The sequence below is a fragment of the Colletotrichum fioriniae genome, assembly GCF_027942845.1.
Source record: "Colletotrichum fioriniae strain IMI 355084 chromosome Unknown scaffold_16, whole genome shotgun sequence".
Taxonomy (NCBI): domain Eukaryota; kingdom Fungi; phylum Ascomycota; class Sordariomycetes; order Glomerellales; family Glomerellaceae; genus Colletotrichum; species Colletotrichum fioriniae.
This window is the reverse complement of record NW_027076852.1, coordinates 1,246,592-1,268,586: the sequence shown is the minus strand read 5'-3', so window position 1 is coordinate 1,268,586 and position 21,995 is coordinate 1,246,592. Positions and strand designations below refer to the sequence as shown.

The 21,995-nt window shown below is 52.4% G+C and overlaps 4 protein-coding genes across 4 annotated transcripts; 2 read left to right on the top strand and 2 right to left on the bottom strand.

Moving 5' to 3' along the window:
• Window positions 1–2,127: 2,127 nt before the first annotated feature.
• LCB1 (serine palmitoyltransferase component) lies at window positions 2,128–3,953 on the bottom strand (the record flags this gene model as incomplete). The annotated part of the gene is made up of 4 exons (XM_053199080.1): window positions 2,128–2,895; window positions 2,969–3,479; window positions 3,547–3,647; window positions 3,723–3,953. The coding sequence occupies 4 exons, from the start codon at window positions 3,951–3,953 to the stop codon at window positions 2,128–2,130; spliced, it is 1,611 nt and encodes a 536-aa protein (XP_053043473.1).
• Window positions 3,954–5,257: 1,304 nt separating this feature from the next.
• On the bottom strand, window positions 5,258–11,221 carry FKS1 (1,3-beta-D-glucan synthase; the record flags this gene model as incomplete). Its single annotated transcript, XM_053199079.2, has 3 exons — window positions 5,258–5,600; window positions 5,663–10,951; window positions 11,010–11,221. 3 exons carry the CDS (start codon window positions 11,219–11,221, stop codon window positions 5,258–5,260), a joined length of 5,844 nt encoding a protein of 1,947 aa, XP_053043472.1.
• Window positions 11,222–19,929: 8,708 nt separating this feature from the next.
• On the top strand, window positions 19,930–20,705 carry N0V96_011198 (uncharacterized protein; the record flags this gene model as incomplete). Its single annotated transcript, XM_065759193.1, is given in 2 exon segments — window positions 19,930–19,934; window positions 19,949–20,705. 2 exon segments carry the CDS (start codon window positions 19,930–19,932, stop codon window positions 20,703–20,705), a joined length of 762 nt encoding a protein of 253 aa, XP_065612291.1.
• A 188-nt stretch (window positions 20,706–20,893) lies between these two features.
• Window positions 20,894–21,837, top strand: N0V96_011197 (uncharacterized protein; the record flags this gene model as incomplete). The annotated part of the gene is made up of 2 exons (XM_065759192.1): window positions 20,894–20,902; window positions 21,016–21,837. The coding sequence occupies 2 exons, from the start codon at window positions 20,894–20,896 to the stop codon at window positions 21,835–21,837; spliced, it is 831 nt and encodes a 276-aa protein (XP_065612290.1).
• Window positions 21,838–21,995: the final 158 nt, after the last annotated feature.

Genomic DNA, 21,995 nt, shown 5'->3' with positions numbered 1-21,995 from the left:
TTGTTCAAAGTTGGGCTCTGTAGCGACAGAATCGTGAGTTAAACAGGTTTGGAATCAGGATTGAACGAGAGAGAAGAATGGTAGGGTCAGAAAATGACTACAACGAAAGCAACAACATCAGCAGGAAAGGAACGAATCGCTGTCGATACAGCTTTGCACTACACGAAGCCAACGGCAACGGGCAACAGTATAGAATGAGGGAACGAAGACAAGAGGATGAAAAGACGAGAAACACCAAAAGAGCCAGAGATGGTGGGCATGGTGTATTCAAGTAGCGTAGTCCCCCACCCCCACGGGGGCGTCCTTGGTACCTGGCTGTGATTTCTCACGGTTCATTCATACAACAAAGATGCTCGGAAGGGGCTTGATGTCTTGTTCCAAGAACTGCAGGAACGGGGTAAGATGAGGTACGGGAAACAATAGAATAGGAGATGAGACGGGAAGGGAGTAACGAGCGGAGGGAGAGACAGCGCAGCCGAAGGCAGGAATGTTGGTTCCCACTTGTAACAAGCAACACATTGCACTCGTGGAAAGAGACAACAGGTATCCGAGGGGCCGAGGAACCCCTGCCGAGGAACCACTCCCGAGGAATTTAAAACCAACAAGGAATTGATGTGGACTTCTTAACTCACTTCCGAAAATGGGTTTCGTAGCTCAGGTTGTTGTTGATTTGCAGAGTATTGGTCGCACTTTGTTCTCAATATCTGGAGATAAAGATGAACAAATGTCGAGCCGTTGGTGGTATTGAGTTTCTGGTCCTCAATGTCGTCTTCAATTTCGGCCAGTGGAAGTTCAATTGCTCACAGTCAAGAACGCGATGCTTGACGGGTCTTAATCTTGCAATGTAGGTCAGCATTTGACGTGGAATTTTCTCCCCATGATCGACACCCGATTTGTGAGGCAAGCGTCAACTTACAGTAGATAAGGTTATGGGAAGCGTTGCAACTTGATTGTGAGGTGGGATTGGGTACTGCAACAGAAGGAATGTTGTTTCTACTCAAGAAGTGTAAGGACAGTGAAGGGAGCCAATAGAGATGGTCGTCTCAGACGGTTCAATGAATGTGTGAGGATCTCGAGAGCTCATGAGATGAAAAAAGAACGACATTGAGGCATCTTATAGAGGTCACCGTATGACCAGAATACTCCATAACCTGGATCCAGATCCACACATATGGTTTAGAGCCTCCTACTTTCTTCCACTTCAAGCCTCCGAAGAAGAAGACGACGACACAACCAGCCTAGGTACTGTGAAGGCTTCTCGCTTAAACCCGCATCGGCGCCGTATAGGTTATCAAAGGCAGTGCCCGGCCTTCGAGAGGCGGCCGGTCTCTGAACGCCAACTTCACACAGGTACCCGATCAAAGTGCCTAGTAGCGCAATGTATTTACCGATTTGTACCTAGTCAAAAAGACCTTGACGCGTGTTCGAAGAAGACTCGTCACTCCCCCGACTTCTGGGGCTCAGTCTAAAAAAACCCTTAAAAGCCATCGGAAGAGGGCAAAAAGCGGATGGTAGAGCATGTCTAAGAGAGGTGTCGCTGGTCTAGAACACTAAAAGGACCCAAAGCCGCGGTTTGACCGGATGAAGAAGGGGGAAGAGAGGAAACTTTCCGAAAGGCCTGGACCTACGAACTCCGTCAACAAAGGTGGAAGACGGCATAATGCCGAATTGCTGAGGCCAGTTGACCGTCCGCCCGATGCCGGATCCGGGGCCGAGCTGACAGCGGGAAGTGGGTGGTGGCTGGCAGTGCGGCCTTTGTGTTTGCTACCATCACTCACGTCCCCTTTGGCAAAACTTTTCCAGTCTTTGTCTAGCGTTCCGAACTCTCTCTTGCATAGCTCAGCACCCTGATTGTTTCAAAATCCTGTGCGACAGGAGACGTCCGAGATGTAAATGTTGACTGTCGTTTCAGCCTCTATGATTAATTAGTATGTATATGTTTGTCATTACAAGTGAGTCCGCGAACTCTCTAGGGTATCCGAGTCCCCAGCCGCCGTGATCTCGATTTCCGGCATCTTCTATGTTCGACACAAGTCCCAGTACGCATGTGAAAACCACACCCGCATGAGTTCATCCACTATAGTGCACTCCGTAAAGTCATTCCAAGCAGAGTGTGAGTCAAGTACGCTATGATGACTTGGAGCTCGACTTCCGGGTCATGACCTTTGTGATGGCGTGTCGGATCGTGACACCTGCTTTCTCGATATCCTTCCTTGGCAAGCCGGTGGTTAAGCAAACCTTGAGCGCCGGCTGAATCTGCCAGCTGTCGTCCTTCGGGTTCAGGTCGTTGGCAATGGGCATGCTCTTGAGGCGTGTGATGAGAACCCCGTTTGCAAGGGCCTTGATGGGCAAACCACAGTTAGCACCTTCTTCTCGACTCTCGTATGTCAGTGGCTTGCTTACCTCATCAACGCAGTCTTGTAGTAGCCTTTCTTGGTCCTCTCGTGTAAGCTTGCGCGCAGCGACGACCTCGGCCTTAAGCACCAGCAGCATGATGGGGTTCTCGGGCGAGCTGGTGCAGACGACCCAGTCACTGCGAGGATCCAGCTGGGCCCTCATGGCCTTAGTGTTCTCACGGCACTGCGTAAGGATGTCCGGGTTAGATTGCAAAACGCTAAGAGTCTCGCTGGCCGTGACCGCGAGCATGGCTGGCAGAGCAGCCGAGAAGGTGTAAGAAGCTGCCGTGAGACGTTGGTGCTCAACAACATCCTTGGCACCGGCGCAAAAGCCGCCTCCAGCGCAAAGAGGGCCGGCGAGAGAGCCAGCGATCATGTCTACCTGGGAGGGGTCGACGTTTTGCGCTTCCGTAAGGCCCCGGCCAGTTCGGCCGAGGACGCCAAAAGACCAAGTCTCATCGAGGATGATGCGGAATTTGTACTTATGCTTCAGTTCAACCTGCATGCCTTGTCAGCAAACAATGGTCTCCTTTCTGTGGTGACGGAAGTACCGCTCAGAAAGAATTACTCACAAGTCTGGGCAGGTCCGCGCTGTCTCCCGTGATCTCAAATAGGCCTTCAGAGACGATGAATCTTCTCGTCAACTTCTTGCCCTTCTGGTCCTTAACCACTTTTCGGATGACACGTTCGAGGTCGTCCATGTCACCATGGTTGTACCACTTGATGGTGCTTCGGGACGCCTCCATACCCTTGCGAATAGAGTAGTTGACGGCGCGGTCAGCGACAATGATATCTCCACGCTTGCAGAAAGCGGGGATGACACTCGAGATAGTAGAGAAGGCTTGGGCATAAACAATGCAGGCTTCAGTACCAAGATAAGCGGCGATATCTGCTTCAGTCTTCATGTGCACGTCCTGAGTGCCATAGAATTGGGGAGGACCGCATGGGCCCACGCCGTAGGTGCGCAGCGTCTGGATGGCCTTGTCCTTTATCTGTTCGTTGGCATTGAAGTTATAGAAGTTGTATGAAGCAAGGTTCGTGACGGTGCGTCCGTTTGCAAGCTTGGTCTTGGGGCCAGTCGGTCTAGAAAACGTCAGTCAAGTGGTTCCCGGGCAAAGAATCGTCGACAGGAAAGGGAGGTCGGTCGTACCCAACAATCACAGGCAACCTCTCGGCCTCGATCTCCTCAAGAGCTGTTTGGGGAGCCACAAGCGGCTCCGGGGTCCAGTCTTCTACTAACTCGTCGATTTCCTAGCCACCAGTGTCAGCCAAATGCTCGGAGCTTCAGAGCCAAGGGGTCGGGATAGGGTGTCGAACTCAACGTACATCGTCGCGGAGTTTGATGAAATTCTGCTTCTGGGTTGAATAGGAGGGCGACAAGAGATAGCGGACGAAGAATATGAACAGAACAAGCTCGATGCCAGAGCGAATCGGATCATTCTGATAGCTCGATTGGATGTAGCGAATTAGAACGGCTGATCCAGGGACTTTCTGAAAGGCCTCGGAGGCCTCGTGCAGCCAGGCGATCAGCTTCGTTTGGGCCTCGCCTGCGTCCATGATGGCTTTGACGAGAAGGCAGAGGTGGGATAATGTTAATTCGATCGCACAAGTTGGCTGGAGAGACGAAGAGATGCGCAAGGCGAGTCGACAGCTTGATGTGTTGTAGAATGGGTCAAGTTGTGAAGAGTCGCGGCCGAAGAATCCGGACGTGGTACCCTGTGAAGGAAATGAGGATGACGGGATGGTGCGTTGGACCGTCGGCCAATCCTGGTGCGATAGGTGCTTTGCGCTTGTTAAGGTAGGTACCTTGATGTATGGAGCCCTGAAGTGGTAGATACAAAACCTTGGTGCTGCAGTCAAAGGAGCGCAGAACACACGATGAGGCAGACTTTCCCTTGCGGGACGCTCGTTTAGGATATCTGAGGTAGCAACGAGTTGGTAAGGTGCCTTGGTGAGGGAACCCGAGGCAAGAAATCGACAAATCGACAAATCGACCAAGTCACAAGTGCGCTCAGGTCTTGAAAATGCGCCAAAGTGACAGCACCTCCGACGCGGTTTTTTCCCCGAGCGCGCCCCCTGGCGGTCGATCCTTTCATGTCCTTTCAACCAAGTTCTGATTGGCTCACAAGGTTCTCTGCCCCTGAGTACCTGGACTGGCCTGCGTCTTCGCATAATCCGTCTATACCTCTTAAGGACGCAATACTCATTATTGCATTTCCATGCATAATGCACTTACGGCCTGGATACGGGGACTTCACTCATATTACCATCCACCTTGCCTAGTTCACTGAGGGCAAATGCGGTCCTTCTTTACTAATGAATCAGACTTGCAATGCTCACTTCCTCAATGCAGACACGAGTCGCTTTATTGGCAACTCCCTGTCTCAACCTACCTTACCTGACTGGTCTCCTTGTATCATGCATGGAACAGGCCCCTCGAACTCGACACCTGAACCCAAGAGAGGTAGCTACGTACATCCCGTGCCGTGAACGTTGAATTGCAGTGGCTGACATCAAATCATTGCAAATTACGACTTAGTAAGTAGAGCTTGTACGTGAACAAAATGGGACTTGATTATACACCCGTCTAAGGTAGTCGTCTCACTCTTGGCCTTTGGTGATATACGTCGTCTGCAGGCCTTCACAGCCGTGATTCCATGCCAGCCATGTTTTCCTGCCCGTACAAAAAAGAAATGAATAGGTAGCAGTTGGAAAGACACAATACACGCCTGATAATGGACATTAAAAACTTGCCGCCGGAGTCTAGGTAGTTCATCCTTCCTCGGAACATCCCTAGACCGCTTGTGGAACGACGACTCTCTCTACCGCCCCCAAATGCGTCTATGATACAGCTTGTACAATTAGAAAAGGCGCACTCTCTGCGAGTTGCTAGTCTTGGATGCCTTTGCCGACGATGAAGTCATCGTAAGGTAGGCTCCTGAGTAGTCTGCCGCTCCAGTACCAGTCTCAGTCTCTCCTCGCGTGTTGTCGTTGTTGAGGCTGGTAGGTTGGATCAGGGCCAGGTTCGTCGTGTCCAGAGACTTGAAGATGCTCATAGGGATCATGTCACCAGCGACGGCAGGGCCGATCATGAGAGCCATGAAGAGAATGAACATGGTGAAGTAGAGAATGGCATAGCGGAAGACACGCTTGCGTCTCAACTTGGACTGCTTCATCGAGTAGATTGGCGGGCGGATTTGGCGACTAGAACAGTTTGTTAGCAACGATGTAAAAGCGGATCGGGGGAAAGTGACGGTAACACGTACCCAGGGCGAAGCCAGAAGAGCATCATCGAGTGCAGCATGTCAATCTTGGGCACAAGAATGACCGGAAGCATGATGAAGAGAAGGAAGTGACCCAAGACAAAGTCGGCCGCGAACATGCTCAACTCCGTGATCTTGCAAAGGAATTCACGAGCGGGCTGGGAAACTGAGTGCCATCCCATAGAATACCACTTGCCGGTCCAGAACGCAATGTTCGCCGCGTCCGTCTTGATCTCACGCGTCAAAGTGAGCGAGATAATCAGCTTGAAGACGAAACGTTGGATGGCGACCACGGCGATCATGCCAAGCAGAGTTCGGGCGAAATCAAACGACTCAAGCAGGAACATGACCTCGAAGAAGACAAGCAACATGATCACAGCAATGCCGTGGGCAATCGCCGCAAGGACACTACCAAACTTCTTGCAGCACATGCTCAGGAGGGGACCCATGAAGCAGGCCATGAAGAAGAACATCAACAACGCGCCAGCGTTGACTGCAATAGGGGCAAGGGCAACAACTCCGACTCTGATCAAAGAGTTGGTGGGCTTGATCGCCGAAGATGAGGCGTCGGGGTTGTTGCTAGCAGAGACACCGGTCTGGGCGTTGATGTACAGGTACGGGATGACAGTGACGGCCACGAGAAGCAGAGGGGTGAGAATCTCGCCCCAGAACATGTTGGTGATGGCCGCACGGGGTACATCGGACGACATCTTGGCAGATGGGTCACCGAGAGCCTTGCGCTTGTAACCTGTAATACGGGTACGAGACAAACGGCAGAAGGCGATCCAGGAGGATGCGTGGGAGCGAGAGTTACCACGGGACAACCACCTCAAGAAGTCGCGGTAGTCGATGAAGAAATCGCTCCAAGCGAACTGATGCGGGTTGTACAGGAAGGGTGAGATAACCAGGGCGAGAAGAGAGATCCAGAAGTAGACGAGTGCGGCTTGCCAGATGGTGACGGTGGCAAAGAGAAGCATCATCAGGAGACGCGATCCAAAGTAGATCGAAGGGCCGGCAAAGCGAGAGTACAAGACACCGAACGGAATGCGAGCAGTCGCAAAGCCACGACCAGTACCAATGTACCGGGCACCGCCAAACGAGAGATCCTGCTGTACCGAATTTGCGTAAATCTGGCAAACGAAGACCTCGAAGAACGGCGAGAGCGAAGAGAACTGCTTGCCAAGACGCTTGGCGGCACGCCAGAATCCTCTCTCAGTCAACTCTTGGACGACCAGCGGCACGAAAGCCAAAAGCAACACGAAGATAATGGAGAGAATGCAGCGGTACACCCAATCCATGAGAGCATCGGTGTTCTGGCAACCAGTCGGGAAGAGAGGATCGGTGATGGGAACGTCGCGGTTGTAGTCGCATGCCTTTGTTTCTTTCCGGAGGGCGCCCAAGCTGAGCAAGCAGATCATGAACATCTGGACGGACAACATGATAAACATGTTGTTGAGATGGAAACCGGGATGGGCGTAGTAGAAAGAGAGGAAACGGTCCAGAGGCAGTTGAGTTCCGAGGTAGTAGTACTCGCGAGACAACATCTGCTCACCCATACCCGTTCCAATCTTGGTTGTGAAGTTAAGAATCGAGCCGAAACCCAAATCACGACCCTTACCACACTGGTAGTACTCGCAGTGCTTGATTCTGCCACCACGCAAAATGGCGTTCATACCGGCGTAAATATCCTCATTGAGATGCAAACCCTTTTGGGCTTTCGAAACACCACCGCGGGTCGTCATGAAGATACCATTGAGGAAATCCGGGTGACCGTAATGAAGCTTGCCTCCAATCTGAGCAAGAGTACGGGCGAAGAGAGTACCGAATGTCTGTTCCTTTCCAGCAGCAACGTCACCGAGAATACCAATGTTCTCCGAGAAAATGTACTCGCGAGCACCAAGAATAGCGACAGGGTTGGTCATCTTGCTCTTAACACCAGGAGTGTAGGGGCTGACATTATCAGTCTTCATCTCCTCAAATTCGGCAAGGACGGATCGAATCTTGAGGCATTCCTCGAGGTAGTTGTCCTGGTTGGCGTCGATAAGCTGGATGTATTCACCGCGGTAGAAGATGAGCGAGTGGTTCTGGTTGTCGGATTTACCGTCTCCCAAGATGGGGTTGCCGGAAAGCTGAATGCGGAACTTGGGCTTGCGCATGCCGTTCTCCATAATCTCCGAGTGACCATCGATGAGAGCAGAGTACAGACGAGGTTCCTCGCCCTCGGCCAGAGGGGGCTCCTCGTCGAGATAGGCGATTTGAAGATCGGGGTAGGCACGAAGCAGGAACTCGGCGTTCTCCATCTCTTCCTTCTTAAACTTGGCGTAACGCTGCATGGAAACACAGAGCTTGAACTTGCGGCGAGCCATGCGCTCGAGCTCACGCTCGAGCTTGTCAGAGTTGCCACCGAACATTTGGACAACCTCTGGGTTTTCCACGCGATACAAAAGCTTGATAGCTCTACTATAATTCATGAAGCCAGAAATCGTGCGATACAAGGTCTGGAAGCGAAGAGATGCCCAAATACGGGTTCTGAGAGTGTACTCGGGGGCGGAAGATTTGAAACCAATGCAGTAGAAAGGCAAGTCGTCGATCTTGCTCTTGGCGGTGTCCTTTTCGTTCTTCTCGTTAGTGTTGCCGTCGCCGTTGAATTGGGAGGTTTCATCGGCCAGAATCTTTGTATCCTTGACGAAGCAGTCCCATTCGTGTGGGTGAAGCTGCTTGAGGTACTCGAGCAAGGTCACGCGAGAGTAGGGCTCATCCTCGCGAATAATCTCGCGGAGAGAAAGCAGAATCTTTTCGCTGTAGTGAGGAATGAGGACGGTGAAGGTCGGCATGTTATCGACTGGCACGGGCTCCGGGATGGGAGTCGACAGCGATTGAGCGAAGAAGGAAAGACGTCTCTCGGCTTCGCTGTCGGTGGGGAAGAACTCAGTCTTGAAGGAGTGATCTTCCTGGGAGACGAAGAACGTAGGCGCTCTCAACGTTCTCTTACCCTCTTGCTCGGAAGGAACCTGATGGTAGAGAAGCTTCTGCACGTGGTCGATGGCCAACAAGTGCTCTCTGTACATTGAGATGACAATGGCGTTCCACACCTGGGAGATGAGCACCTTTGGCTTGTACTTGATCTCCATGTCGCCAGTAGCGAGAATCTTGGAGTAGATACGCTTGGGCAAGCGAGAAAAAATGTTTCTCCAAGGTGTCCAGATGGAGGAACCAATGTAGAAGGATCGGGCAATGGAGAAAATAGCATTGACCAAGACATACCACAGGTACGTGTCGAGGAAGAAGAAGATCAAATCGGTGAAGGCCATCAGAGCCAGAAGAACGTACGGCTGCTTCTTGCACAGAACATCGCCAATGATCTTGTCGCCGATACACTCGATATTCATGATGGTGAGGTATCGAATGGGATCTCTGAAGGACAATGTCAGGTAGACGTAGGATTCTCCGAACTTGGCACCGAAGACGGCAACCCAAAGACCGTAGGACATGGCCATGTCATTACCCTTCAAGCGTGGGTAGCTTGCCGTGAATGTCTGGCTGGCAACGTACTTGCGCGAGTTCTTGGTCAAGTAGCTTCCGAAGAGACCGCCAAGCGGCATGACCGAGAAGAAGATGAAGGTGAGGAGCGCAATGATGAACTGCACAATGGCGAGGATCTTAGCAATCTGCTCATTGGGGTTCGGGAGCACGAAGACGTAGACGAAAGGCGCAACGTTGATGATCAAAATGAAAATCAAGAACAGGAGACGCTTCGTCAAGTGCTGTGCGCCAGCCCATTTGCGAGGCACGTATGCCCACTCAGCCAGAGTAGCCAAAACCTGAATGAGCGCGGCGATCGTACCGCCGAATCCAACGATAGAGAAGTTCTGGGCCGTTGTCGGCTGCTGGTTGGCTTGTTGCTCGTACGAAGGACCGACGACCAAACTGGGAGAGTTGTGCGCAGTGTAGAACCAGAACATGGTCAAGTGAATGATCCAGATACGGTTGAAGTTAACAAGCAAATGGAACCATGACCGAGTCTCCTTGTAAGTCTTGAAGAAGCACTTCTTCCAGTTGATGTCCTTGAACTTGAGGTATCGCTCGGCGGGAGGAATGTCGACCAACTTGGACTTGTCCTCGAGGACAATCTTCTCGATTCCTTCAGGGTACCAGAAGAGCTGGTTACAGTCGTCGTATCCGATGACCTTGTCGTGATCACGCTCGCGTCGCACGTAGACACCATCCGAAATTTCGTAGCCCTGGTCTCTGCAGAATTGGTAGATGGGTGTGATAACGTTGTTGAGGAAGGTGAACTCCTCCACAGGCTCCACCAAGTTCTGGCATGCGGGAGTGTTGAGGTAGTCGTCGGCACACTTGAAGATGAAGCACAAGCACTCAGGCATGAAGCGAACCTGGTTGGCTTCACCCCAGCAGAGCAGGTACAAAGCAAGCTGGCGAACGCGGTCATGCTGAGACATGCGGTTCATACGGGTCTTCCAGCGGTACTCAGCAGCTTCGAGAGAGTTATCACCCTCGAGGTCGTCCAGAGCCTCGGCCTCGTTCTCAGCTTCACCCTTCTTCTTCTTCTTGTTCTTGGCCTTTCGACGCAGACCCTTGCCCTTCATATTGGCGAAGCCGACTGCGTCATCCAAGTCCAGGTGAGCGGCGAAGTACCACTTGCGGTAGTTGGCGTTGTCTCCACCAATGTAATCGGCATGAAGAGACAGCAGAGCCTGATTAGGGGTCATGCGGGAAGCTCTCGAGTCCAGAAGAATCATGAAGTGGTCGTACATGTTGCGCATGCTGTCCCGCTGGAATCCAAACTTGGCACAAAGATCGAGGAAAATGTCCTCAATCTCTTCCTTGGACAAAGGAATCTGAGCATCGGCGCTCCAGGCAGGGTACGGCTCGCGGGAAGCAGCCGACATCATGTTGGCGTAGTCCATGCCGTAGTTAGGAGTCGAAGCCCCGGAAGAGCGGTTTCCACCATAGGAAATCTGGGAGGAAGGGGGTCTGAATCCACGAGCACCGCCCTGATCATAGCTGTTGTAACGTTCGTCGCCGCGGCCGTAGTAGTCCATATCGGCAGCGCGAGCCATGTCGGATCTCATGGTGAAGTCGCTAAAGGTCTCAGAGTCTTCCTCGGAGCCCTGATGGCGTTGTCCACCAGCGTGCCCCTGGTTATAGTCCTGGTCGTAGTAGCCATTGGGGTGGTTGTTGTCATAGTAGCCGTCCTGGTACTGCTCATTGTTGTCGTAGTATCCGCCGTCCTGGTGGTAGGCGTTGTTCGGGTCGGCATTGTAGTAGCCCCTGGAGAGTATGGTTAGCCCGATCCTACAACTGGAGTAGGCAAAAACGAAGAACATACGACTCATCGTAGTAGCCGTCACCGCCTTGCTGGGGGTGACCACCGTGGGCGTCGTAGGCACCATGCTGATCGTAGTACTGCTGATCGTCCTGGTAGTAGGAATCGGTCTGCTGAGTTCCGTTTCCTCCATGGCCGCGACCCTGTTGGTCGTAGCCGTCATCGTAGCCCTGGTGGCCACCGCCACCAGCACCACCGGCTGGGTATCCCGACATTCTGAAAGGCGATTATCTAGCAGCGCATCGGAGTTAGTACGAACGGTTCGATGGTATTGCAAACCACATCCATTGGTAAGCGGGATTGTGGAGAGAGATAGAGAGAGTAGAGAGAGTTGGAGGGCCTTTGAGAGAGGGCAGAAGGTTGGGTTACTGACCGTCCAAAAGTCATCAGGGAGGATTCTCGAGATGGTTGTGGTAGGATCAGTGGGAGGGCTGACAATGGTGAGCCCAAACTGATGTGGCCGGCACAACAAGAGTAGATAGCGACAGTGATTTGGATTGCAAAGTCGTAGACCGTCTAGTGGCTCGGCGGCGTGAGGTAGAGGAAGGGGGCTGCGGGAGCACGGCAAGGCCGACTGGCGTAGTTGGCTTGGTGATTATTCCTTGGGAGGTGGTGAACCAAAGAGGTTGGGCAAGGTTGGCGCCAGATACACGATGCGTTGGACTGCTTAGGAGAGGAGGGCAAAGCACGACCTCTTGCAGTAGACCCAAAAGCTTGGCCGGCTCTGGAGAAGACGACGAAGCGATTGACTGGTGATGTATGATACTTTTTTTTTTTGTTGTTTGAAATCCGCGACTGCCCAGGGAGGCCGTCTCACAAACGAGCGTGATGAATTAAGGGTAGAAAAAGCGCAGGTGAAGGAGGGAAGAAAAGGGGTGGACGGAACGCGAAGTATGGAAGGTGCGAACCTGTTGTGGTGTGGAAGGAGGTAAAAAGGTGAAGTTCGAGGTGAGGCAGCGGGAGAGAAGAGGTTGGGTGGAGGAACAGGAGGTAGGTAGAGGGAGTGGATGGAAGTGACAACGGACCTGTTGGTGCTAAGGTAAGAGACGACAGGCTAAGGGAACGGTACCTTTAGGAATACACAAGTAACAGCCCACGCCACAATGCTTCAAAAAGGGGGGAGACAGATGGATGGATAGGTGGATGGATGGATGGGCGGTTAAGGGATAAGACTGGGGGGGGTGGCTGCACAGTGGGAGATGACACAAGCACACAATCTCGAAGTAGACGGGCACTTGAGATCCTCAGATGGGATGGGAGGGAAACCGCGGCAGACCTGCCCAGTTACAGTGTAATGATTGTTCTCTAACGAACGACATACATGGAGGAGAGGGACGGGATGCTGGTAGGTACATTTAGATGCATTACTGGGGGAAAGGAGAGGGACAATTCAAGAATCAGGCAGGACCTGTCCGGCCTCCTCTCCTTTCCTGCTCTGCTCCCTTCTCTCTGTGTTCATACAGTGCAGTCGCGCCGCTACGTATGCACCAAAAACAAGACCCAAAAAAAAATTATGGAAAAGGAAAAGGAGGAGAGACACCCCCCCCCCCTCAGAATCCCAGATGGCTCGTCCTGAACGGCTGCAGCCAGCAGGAAAATTAGAACAGGGATGGGTCCACACAGGGAACTTTCTATTTGCACAGTACAGAGCAAGCGTCAAGAGAACTGCAGTCTGTAGCAGCAAGGCACCTGGGCACCTGGGTAAGGATAATACGAGTAGGAAGAAGAAGTTAATCAATTGTCCGTACGGATACACTGACTGGCAGGAGCAGTGGTTTTGGGAGCGTCTTCAAGACCCGGACCAGATTCAGACATGCTGCCGGTTGAAGGGACAAGAGAATAGGTACATACATACTGCGTAGAAAGGGCTTGGTAATGATGAACCCAGGTGGCCCACCTATTGTCCAGGGTTGACCTCGTCCAAGGAAGTATGTACCACATCCAGGCACAGAACTGCCTTGCTTCATGCAGGCGGCAGCAGCATCTTGAAAGTTGAAATGCATTGGGGCAGCGGGCAATTGTTCTTGCCTACCTTAGGTAGTCTTCTTTTTTCTTCCTTCCTCCTTCTCTTCTGTCGTACCTACATCGTAAGAACCTACGTCTCTGCCTCACCTTGCCAAGCAGTGGTTCTCTCTTCGCAATATAAGGTTCTTCTGAGTTGTCCGGCAGGAAAGCGTGGCTGTGCGACTGCATTCCTGCACGTTGACTGGTCAGATGAAAAGAAGAGACAAAGTTGAAGTCCAGCTGGGCAAGGAGCCGGGGCAAACGGCGTGTACGGAGTAGTGTCTGTGGGCGGAAAGAGTGGGATGTCCCGGCCAGTCATGCTCTGCCCGCGGGCGAGAAGGACGGGCAGGAACGAGGAGCTACACTACCTAAGGTACCTTAAGGTAAGGTAGGTAAGGTACCTGCCCTCAGTACCTATCGCACTGTGAGAAAAGGAACGTTCTTCGAGAGGGTGGGGAATTACGATGGACAGGGGGGCTGGTCCCGGCAGGAAGGTGAAGTTCAAGTGCAAGGCCTGCAGCCCGCCGTCATTGAGTTTTGACTGGCAGTGACAGTGCCAGACTTGCGCAGACAGCCCAGATTCAAGGCGAAAAAGCTCCCGTCACCCCTCCAATCCAACTTCAAGGCTCAGACCTTCGACCTGCCACCTGCACCCGACAGGGGCTGTGTGGAATTGTCAGGCCAAGGAAGGGGGACGACGAACATCCAATGTCATTGGATGCGAATTGGCTTTGGGGGGGAGCACGGCTCCACCACAGAGGAACGTCAAACACCGCCCTCAATCGCCCACTCACTCACAACTCTGGCTCACTTACCTCACTGCTGCAATCTTCACTCACAGTCTCACTCCTACCTAAGGTACCTTACCCTGAAGCTACGGGTACAGTATGTACATACAGACACAGGTGCTGCTGCTATTCATAGCCCAGGTGCGAGTGAGAGTGTCTCTTGATTTTCTATCTACAGTGTGTTCAGTCGGCCCTCACTTTATCGTCGATATTCCCCCTCAGTCTTCACCCATATCCCGACCTACAAAGTAGAGATAACTTCACTCATCCAACGAGTAGCCATTTTGTTCATACGCCAGACCTCTCTTCACAGCAAACCGGCTCTTGAGTCGCATTGTATTCATATGTCACACGGCACCCAGCCATTTTCAAAACGAAAGTTGTAGGTCACTTCACGCGTCGCCATGGGTCAGCACTTTCAATCCTAGCAAATATGGCAATCTGGAAGCCTGAAAGAACCGCATCTCCTCATCCGTAATAGCACTATCCGTACGCAGGATCGTTATCTGTCGAGCGGTTCTTGGCAGCTGGATGCTGACTCCATGGGGCACTCCATCAACCACGTCTCCGTCGGATTATCAATCCGTCTTTTTCCCTCACTGTTATTATCTTTTATTTTATTTTATTGTGTCTCTTCCGTTCCATTTGATTGGTCATGGACAAATGTCTCAACGAGGGAGAACGCTGAGCCTGTCACGGCAAAGGGGCAACCGATCCGCGCAACAGGGGACGCTACTGCGTACTGCGTACCTGGATCTTTGGCCTGCCTTCCAGAGCAAGGCCGGGCGTTCCGGTACTTGCTGCTAGGTAATTAACAGCTAGGGCAGGGGCCGACTCAAGCGTGTCAAGGTCCTGTCCTGTCCAGATCACAACCGAGATCCATGGGGATTGGGCGAGGGTTCATCTCGTCGCAGCTACGTCTGACCTCTCAAACCTGTACTCCTTCAGTTTTCGCACCGCCGCCTCGCCAAACTGGGAATCGGGCTTTCCAGCCCAGCAAAATGCTGCTCGTCAAGCCCACTGTCGGACTGGTATACTTGACATTCTGCCTCCCTTTCGGCCCGTCGCGGTTGCCGTTAACGCCGTATCGATCTTCAAATGCTCGATACGAGTTGGACGCGTACATCGTCCATGAGCTAACGAGGATAATAAGATATAGGTGGCAATCCTAGGATAGTACTGAGCGACGAGAGCATCCTGTTCCCGAGATCCCGTCAACGGTCAAACTCGTCTCGCTCCGCATCTTGTCCTTCTCCCCTTGAACCCGACCTCAGATCATCTTTCCCGAGATTGGTTCAAACCAGACCAAACCAGACCAAATCAATGAAAGCATGCTTCTCAACTTCTCCGACAAGATATCCACTTCAGCCCATGGATCTTGCGGACTTTCCCTTCAAACGTCACCTCGTCTGCCATAACATCTGTCACAGACGTGCAGCTGCCGCATTATCTGCAACCCTCGTGCGTTTTCCGAGCCACAACGGTTGTCCCCGTCATCCGGCCTCAGCCAAGGCTCTGGAAGGCTGAAGGACAGGCAAGTCAAGCAACGTACACAGACTTTTGCGGATGGTCGTGGGTGGGCAGCCGATATCCCCCGTCTCAGTAACTGCAGCTGCGCCTCGGTGGACTCGCTCTATTAGGTACTTCGGTACTGCAACGCCCTCCACGGGCCAGCTCCAAGGAGTAGGAACCTCTGGTTTATTTCTCTCGCATACGAATAGAGTTGATAAGGCCGTTCGCTTTGGCCTTCGGACTGAGCGAGCTGTCAGCTGCAGCTCGCAAGCAGAGACAGAGGCGGGCTTCAGCACCCTCTGACCTCTTTGCAGAAAAGGTCGGATTGATCGCATGTTGGACTCATCGTCAGTGAGTTATCGGGTATGCCGCTCGACAGCAAGTCCAGACAAAGTTTGGTGACGTGACTTGGCTGCGGCCAACCGCGCGGAGCAACTGGTATCAAACAGATATATCAGTTGCCGCTGACTATTCGCGCTCTATCGCGAACAACACGAGAAGGGTTGTGCGTCTCTACTGGTACACGAGCCTTGTCAACCCTCCAAAGTCGATAGCTCGTAATGATGCCGGCTGCACTTCGTGTCTGTCGGCTGCCAAGTGGCCTCACGCCGACAAAGGATGCGTTGGGTTTGCCACCGCTGCACCACCGAACTGGAAGCAGACCAATACGCAGACAGACGTACGAATCCCGAGTGCCTGCGGCCAACACATTGCCTGCATCCTGCCTTAGTGTGAACCCACCTTTGATCTATCTTCGGATGCTCGCTCTTCGCACTGTCTTTATACGTACATACACAGTAGAGAGCTGTGGTACCTAGCATTGTCGCGTTGGCTGATTTTCATTACCCAGAAACGCGTCGTCTTGGTGACTTTCACTTTAGTAGCCGGTCCGACAACAGATCAGCACCGCTAGGAAAAGATCAACAACCGTCGGTAGCAAATAGCTGAATTGGATGGCAACAATGCCATGTTGAACTCGGGATGATCAGTGGTCGAAAAACCTAGACTCTGGTGCTGTAGCCCATGGCAATTGCCAGTCACGCATGGCAGCATCCGTATCTGTACTCTGTTACGGCGTACACGAACTGCTCAAAACCTGCTTCACGGGAACCCCAGAAAGAACGCGACCTGAGTATAGTACGTGCTCTGTGCTTGAGGTATATAAGATGGTATAATACTACCTTACAGGCACATGGTGGCATGGTCGTGCAGTGGAATGACGACAGTTGTGCCGAGTGCGAAAATTTGCCCCAGAGGAAAGGCGATGAACGATTTGTCGATTTGTTTCCATTTCGATGCACAAAGTCGAGAGTCAAGACCCATAGCTCGCGCTTGATAGTCCACTGTTTATTTCAAGATCGGCCTCCTCTGTTGAGATGTAGGTATTCGCATATTGTGTGCAGTACTAGTAAGCTGAAGGGGTTCCTCCCTCACTTCCTGGGTCTTTCTGAATGGTTCTGGCTCCTTTGAATGAAAGCAGAATGGAGGTAAGGGAGTTTTTCTGTACAAGTCACAGCCTTAACAGCCCTCTGAGGCCAACGCAATAGCACGAATGTGCGAAGGAGACTTTCACGGCGAAGAGCACAATGCTCTTGACATCCGTACATACATCCATTGAAATTGGGGCCTCCCGGAGGATTTGAGCCTGGTACCTGGTTATGCCTGGGTTTTAGGACAAGAAACCTGGAGGGGGTCGCGAGAGCGGAGGCGGGAGAGTGGGGGGTAAAAGGTACGTGGGAAAGAGGCTGGCGGGGGTGCTAATCAAAGCCGAAAAGGAGGCCTGCACGCCTCATTGAGGTTGGAAAAGAAGGATGCGCCAACGCTAAAGTACCTAGCGATAACGAATGGGTGGGAAACCCAACCTGAATTGGACGCGGGCGCGATGTGGATGTGTTGTTCGGATGCAGGTACCGGCTTTAGAACGAGTCAATCAGAGACTTCCATTGGAAAGAAACCACCATGGCAGTGGGCACTAAGGTACCTACGCATACTTTCCTCCCACTGAACAACTCACCGAAAAAGATGATGCAAACAATAGAAGGCGCAATGCTGTCTTGGCGCCGGGCTCTCGCAACTGCCTCTCGCCCGCCCCTCCTTTCTTGCCCGAATTCTTCTTCTCTCATTGGTAAGGTAGTGTATGTACAGTTATTTGTCTGTTTATACGCATATGCGGATATGTGCATCCTCCATCTTTGAATCAAATGTTTTGCACGGTCCACGATGATGCTGTCATACACACGTCCCTCTACATACCCACTTGGTTGGAGAAGAGAAGAAAACACCAAACTGGAGTGACGGGACCGCAGTCCAGTCAAAATGGAATAGCATGGCACGATAGGTACCGCTCCATGCCATGGCATTTTCCGGGCATGCCTAGCAAATCGACTTTTGCCCTTTGCGAACGATAGCGCAGCACACCAAAATGTCAAGCTACCCATTTTTGCACCATGCAAGAATCCACTGCAAAGCCGGATTCCGAGTTTGCGCAACGATCTCGATCGGAGGGGCGTCCGTTCGCCTTCTCTTTCAGTCCTTCACCAGGACTTTTCCACGCACCCTAATATCACAAGTCGTTGGACTATAACGCTCCGGCAGAGTGTGCTTTCGGGCTGCCTCCGAAATTGCTACCTGTTCGTACCTTACGTCACTTTGGCTAGCTAATGGCAAATCGTCCATGCTAGTCTTTCTCGAAGAATTGGTAGGTATTATTCGTTCAGTCTGTCGCGCGTTTTGCGGCAGATGGGCCTCGCTAAATGCATTTTGAACCGTGGCAGAGATAGGTATCCCATAGAAATGCCCACTGCGATGTGGTTGTGGCAAGATCCGGACATCTTCAATCCGGCCTTGGAACAGATCTAATTCTCAAGTCACTGCATATCAACAGATATCACCTCGAGATTAGCAGCAAGCAGCATCAGCGTCGGCGTCAGCATCGCCGCCCAGGATGGGCTACGGTTTCATGCTAGATCCCCCTCTCCAATGCTCCAACTTCTCAAGTTCCCGCCGGTGCTGGGTGGCTTTCGTGGCGCAGTGGACAACGGCTCGGTGGCATCGGTGCCCGTCCCCCCAAGAAGCCAGAATTTCTTTTGGCAACGGGCTTCCAGGGGTTCTTTTCTTTGTTCCGCCGCTACGGACAGGGGCCAGATAAGACACACAAAGTCCACACAACCCGTCTGTTTCCTATTCTTTGTCTCGCGGTGCTAGCACCGTGCCGCCGTTGTGACTCTCAGCATATAGGTAGCCGGCGTTAGGGCACCTTCGCGTATGGACGCTTTGTGTTCTTGATCTTGCGGTCTTGACAAGGCAATTAGAAATCAGATTTTCAACAATTACTCCGCGAGTTAGCAAGGGCAGAACTTCAGGCTTGAGTCCGTTCTCCTTATGCTACGCTCCGTACCGCGCGGCCTTCTTCTCCACGGGCAGCATCTCTGCCCATTTATACAGTACTTTCTCTGATTGTCTACGGAGACCGTATGACGGCGTGCATCTAGGCTCCTGAAGACCATGCGTAGGCCTTTCGGCAAGAGTACAGGAGTCTCGGGACTCTGGCGACTCTCCATCGACGGGTGCGGGTCTCATCTTGTTTTCATGAACAATGCGCGCTTCCATTTGGCTGGGTCCCTCCCGTGCCACACAGTAATACTTTATCTTTTGGGTGCAGAGGGGTCAAATTTCCGTGCGTGCCGATTGCCTGCTCAGAAGCGGTCCGGTGTTTTGATACACCATTCCCCCGTCCCTGATCGGCCACTGCATTATAGGACATCCCGTCGACGGTCGCATCTCTGCACTGTCCTTGGTAGACCGTAGATCTTATGGCCACCGACCTGTGAGACGCATCTCTCTCGTGACACTGCCTAGCAAAGGTCGGTGTGGTCAAGGTCTCTCTCCTTTTTGGTAATGGTCCTGACAGACAATTCTGTAACGTCTTCTGTTGTTCCGTCCAGGGCTGTGCAGTGGGATTCTCGAATGCATCAAGCTTCAGCTTTGCAGGGGTGCCTGGGGCCTGTCACTCCGGGACTAGCCTCGAACGGCCGCCATTCTTGGTCCGAACCGTGATCTGAAAGCTCCTCGCTTCTCCAGACTTCAGAGTCCTGACAGTTGACGCTCTGATGGGAGGCTTTGCGCTTAAAGCTCTTCAGTAGGTAGACGTGAAAAAGTTGAAGATGCAAAATTCAATGCAGGGCTTTATCGTCAGTGATTGTTAATTTCCAGCCAAAGCTCACTAGAATTCCTATTCCTACTTTACTTATCCTCAGGAGTCAGCAGGTATCTGAGCAGTGCCTTACTCCGTATTCATCATTCAATGTTGTCACGTGTCTGTATGCCACTGCTCCCAAGTCACGTGTCTGATGGTCCTCCACCAGCTTGATTGGGCAATCTTCCAGAATGACCATTCCACTTTCAGCTCACGGTTGCCCCTCGCAACGAAGAGACATGCACCGATCTACCTGACAAGGCGGCTCTGCAACACTTTCGTGCAAAGTCAAGCCACACCCAAGCTCAAAGTGCTGGAATTAGAGAGAGCATTTGACTTAGCTCTACAATCGGCAATCATTTTAACATCATGACTGGATACGTCGACTTTGCCTCGTCCAGTGAGGACGAATTCCCCGACCTAAATGCCGTCCTACAACGGAGTAAACAATTCCGCCTGCCTACCAAAGCACCTGTCCAGACAACGACTACTAGCATCGATAGCGACGACGATGCTTCACCCTCGAGACAGCTCGAAGAAGAAGCTCTTCAGTGGAATGCATCAAGATCGAAGCACTCCGATGCCGGGAAATCGACGGTCAGGGCTGCGCCGCCGACCGTGCGACGTCGGAAGCTTGGTGTAAAGGCAGACAACCCCTTATTGAGGCCCTTCGGAACTTTTTCGAGAAATGAGGGACAAAATCTATTCGATGTTCCTATCAAGTCCAAGGAGGTGCCCCATGTGGGCGTGAGAGAGTTGCGCGTCAGAAGCCGGGACGCGACGCCGACGGGGAATCCATCATCAACGTCAGAGGATGAATCAGACGGTAGCACAAACGAGCAGACTGAAATTACCGAGGCCGACATTTCTGAATTCTTTGGTGATTCTGGATCAGAGTTCGAGGACGATGGGACTCCGACACTCTTTGGGCACGATTCTACGGCCTCGAGGGCTCGAGGCACAGTATCGGGTCGCAGTCAGGAGACAACCGCGCCGAGACAGCAGGAGCGTCAGTCAGTCACAAAACCGGCATCAGAAATCGACTTTCCAGACCCTAGGCCTAGCAGACCTCAAAAAAGCGCCAAAACGAAGGAACGAAGCACTGAGGGTGTGCCCGAGAGGAAAACGACACGGCCACAGTTGGCGGTCGTTGATCTCACTGACGACATGGCGGATGCTCTTCGCCGGCTAGACATGTAAGAGCCACCTCGTAAGTGGTATTATCATCTTGCTAACACGACAATGCAGCACAGCCGAGCCACCAAGGAAGCAAAGCAAGTCTAGAAAGGATGATGCTCCACCAAAAACTCCGCCATTGACACCACCGAGGCCATCTACCAAATCGCTGGTATCCCCCAAGAAGCTCCCAGGTATTCCAAAGACACCCCATGGGCCCGGTATGGATATGTTCTGGAGTCAGGAGTTTGTGGATGAGTGGAATGAGGAGCACTCGCCCAAAAAACTAATCTTGCCCCCGGCCCAAAGAAGTCCGGCGAAAAGTCCTAAAAAGGCAAAAGAACAGAAGACAACTACGGCCAACCGAAAAGAAAGCAAGAGGGCGTTCGAGCAGAGGAAACACGACATCGCCCAGGCCTTCCTCCAGGAACTTGACGAGATCATCACTCAGGGCAAGCTGCAGTCTCTAGCCGAGTCTACAGGAGGAGTCAAGATCCAGTGGTCGGCCAAGCTCAACACCACAGCGGGAAGAGCGAACTGGAGACGCGAAACCGTCCGCACCAAGAACGCCGACGGGTCTGAGAAATCGATCACGCACAAGCATCATGCTTCCATCGAGCTCGCGGAGAAGGTAATCGATGATGAAAATCGTCTCCTCAACGTCGTCGCACACGAGTTTTGCCACCTGGCCAACTTCATGGTCAGCGGCATCACTGGTAACCCGCACGGCAAAGAATTCAAGATCTGGGCGGCCAAATGTTCGCAGCGGTTCGGGGATCGAGGCATCGAGGTGACGACGAAGCACTCGTACGAAATCGATTTCAAGTACGTGTGGGAATGCACCGAATGCGGACTTGAGTACAAGCGCCACTCCAAGAGTATCAACCCTGAGCGCCATCGGTGTGGCTCCTGCAAGGCGCAGTTGAAGCAGACGAAACCGACACCTAGAGCCGCCGGGAAGCCTTCCGAGTATCAGCAGTTCTTCAAGGAGCAGATGAAGGTGGTGAAGAAGGAGCACCCTGGTAGCCAGCAGAAGGAGGTGATGAAGATCATTGCAGAACGGTGGGCAAAGCGAGGTGGCAGTGCCCGGGCAACCCCCGATTCGGAGGCGGATGTCACCAAGATTGGCTCTAAGATGGTAGATTTGACGTTATAGGAGGAGGACATGACGAACTGGCGTTGGAATCAGGCAGAGTCCATGTAAATCCTTGCTCGTCGCTTGAAAGTAAATCACCACCTCTTATGAGCTTCCCAGTTTATACCTCGTGGCATGGAATACCGTCATGATGCAAGCAGCACCAATGTCATGATCAA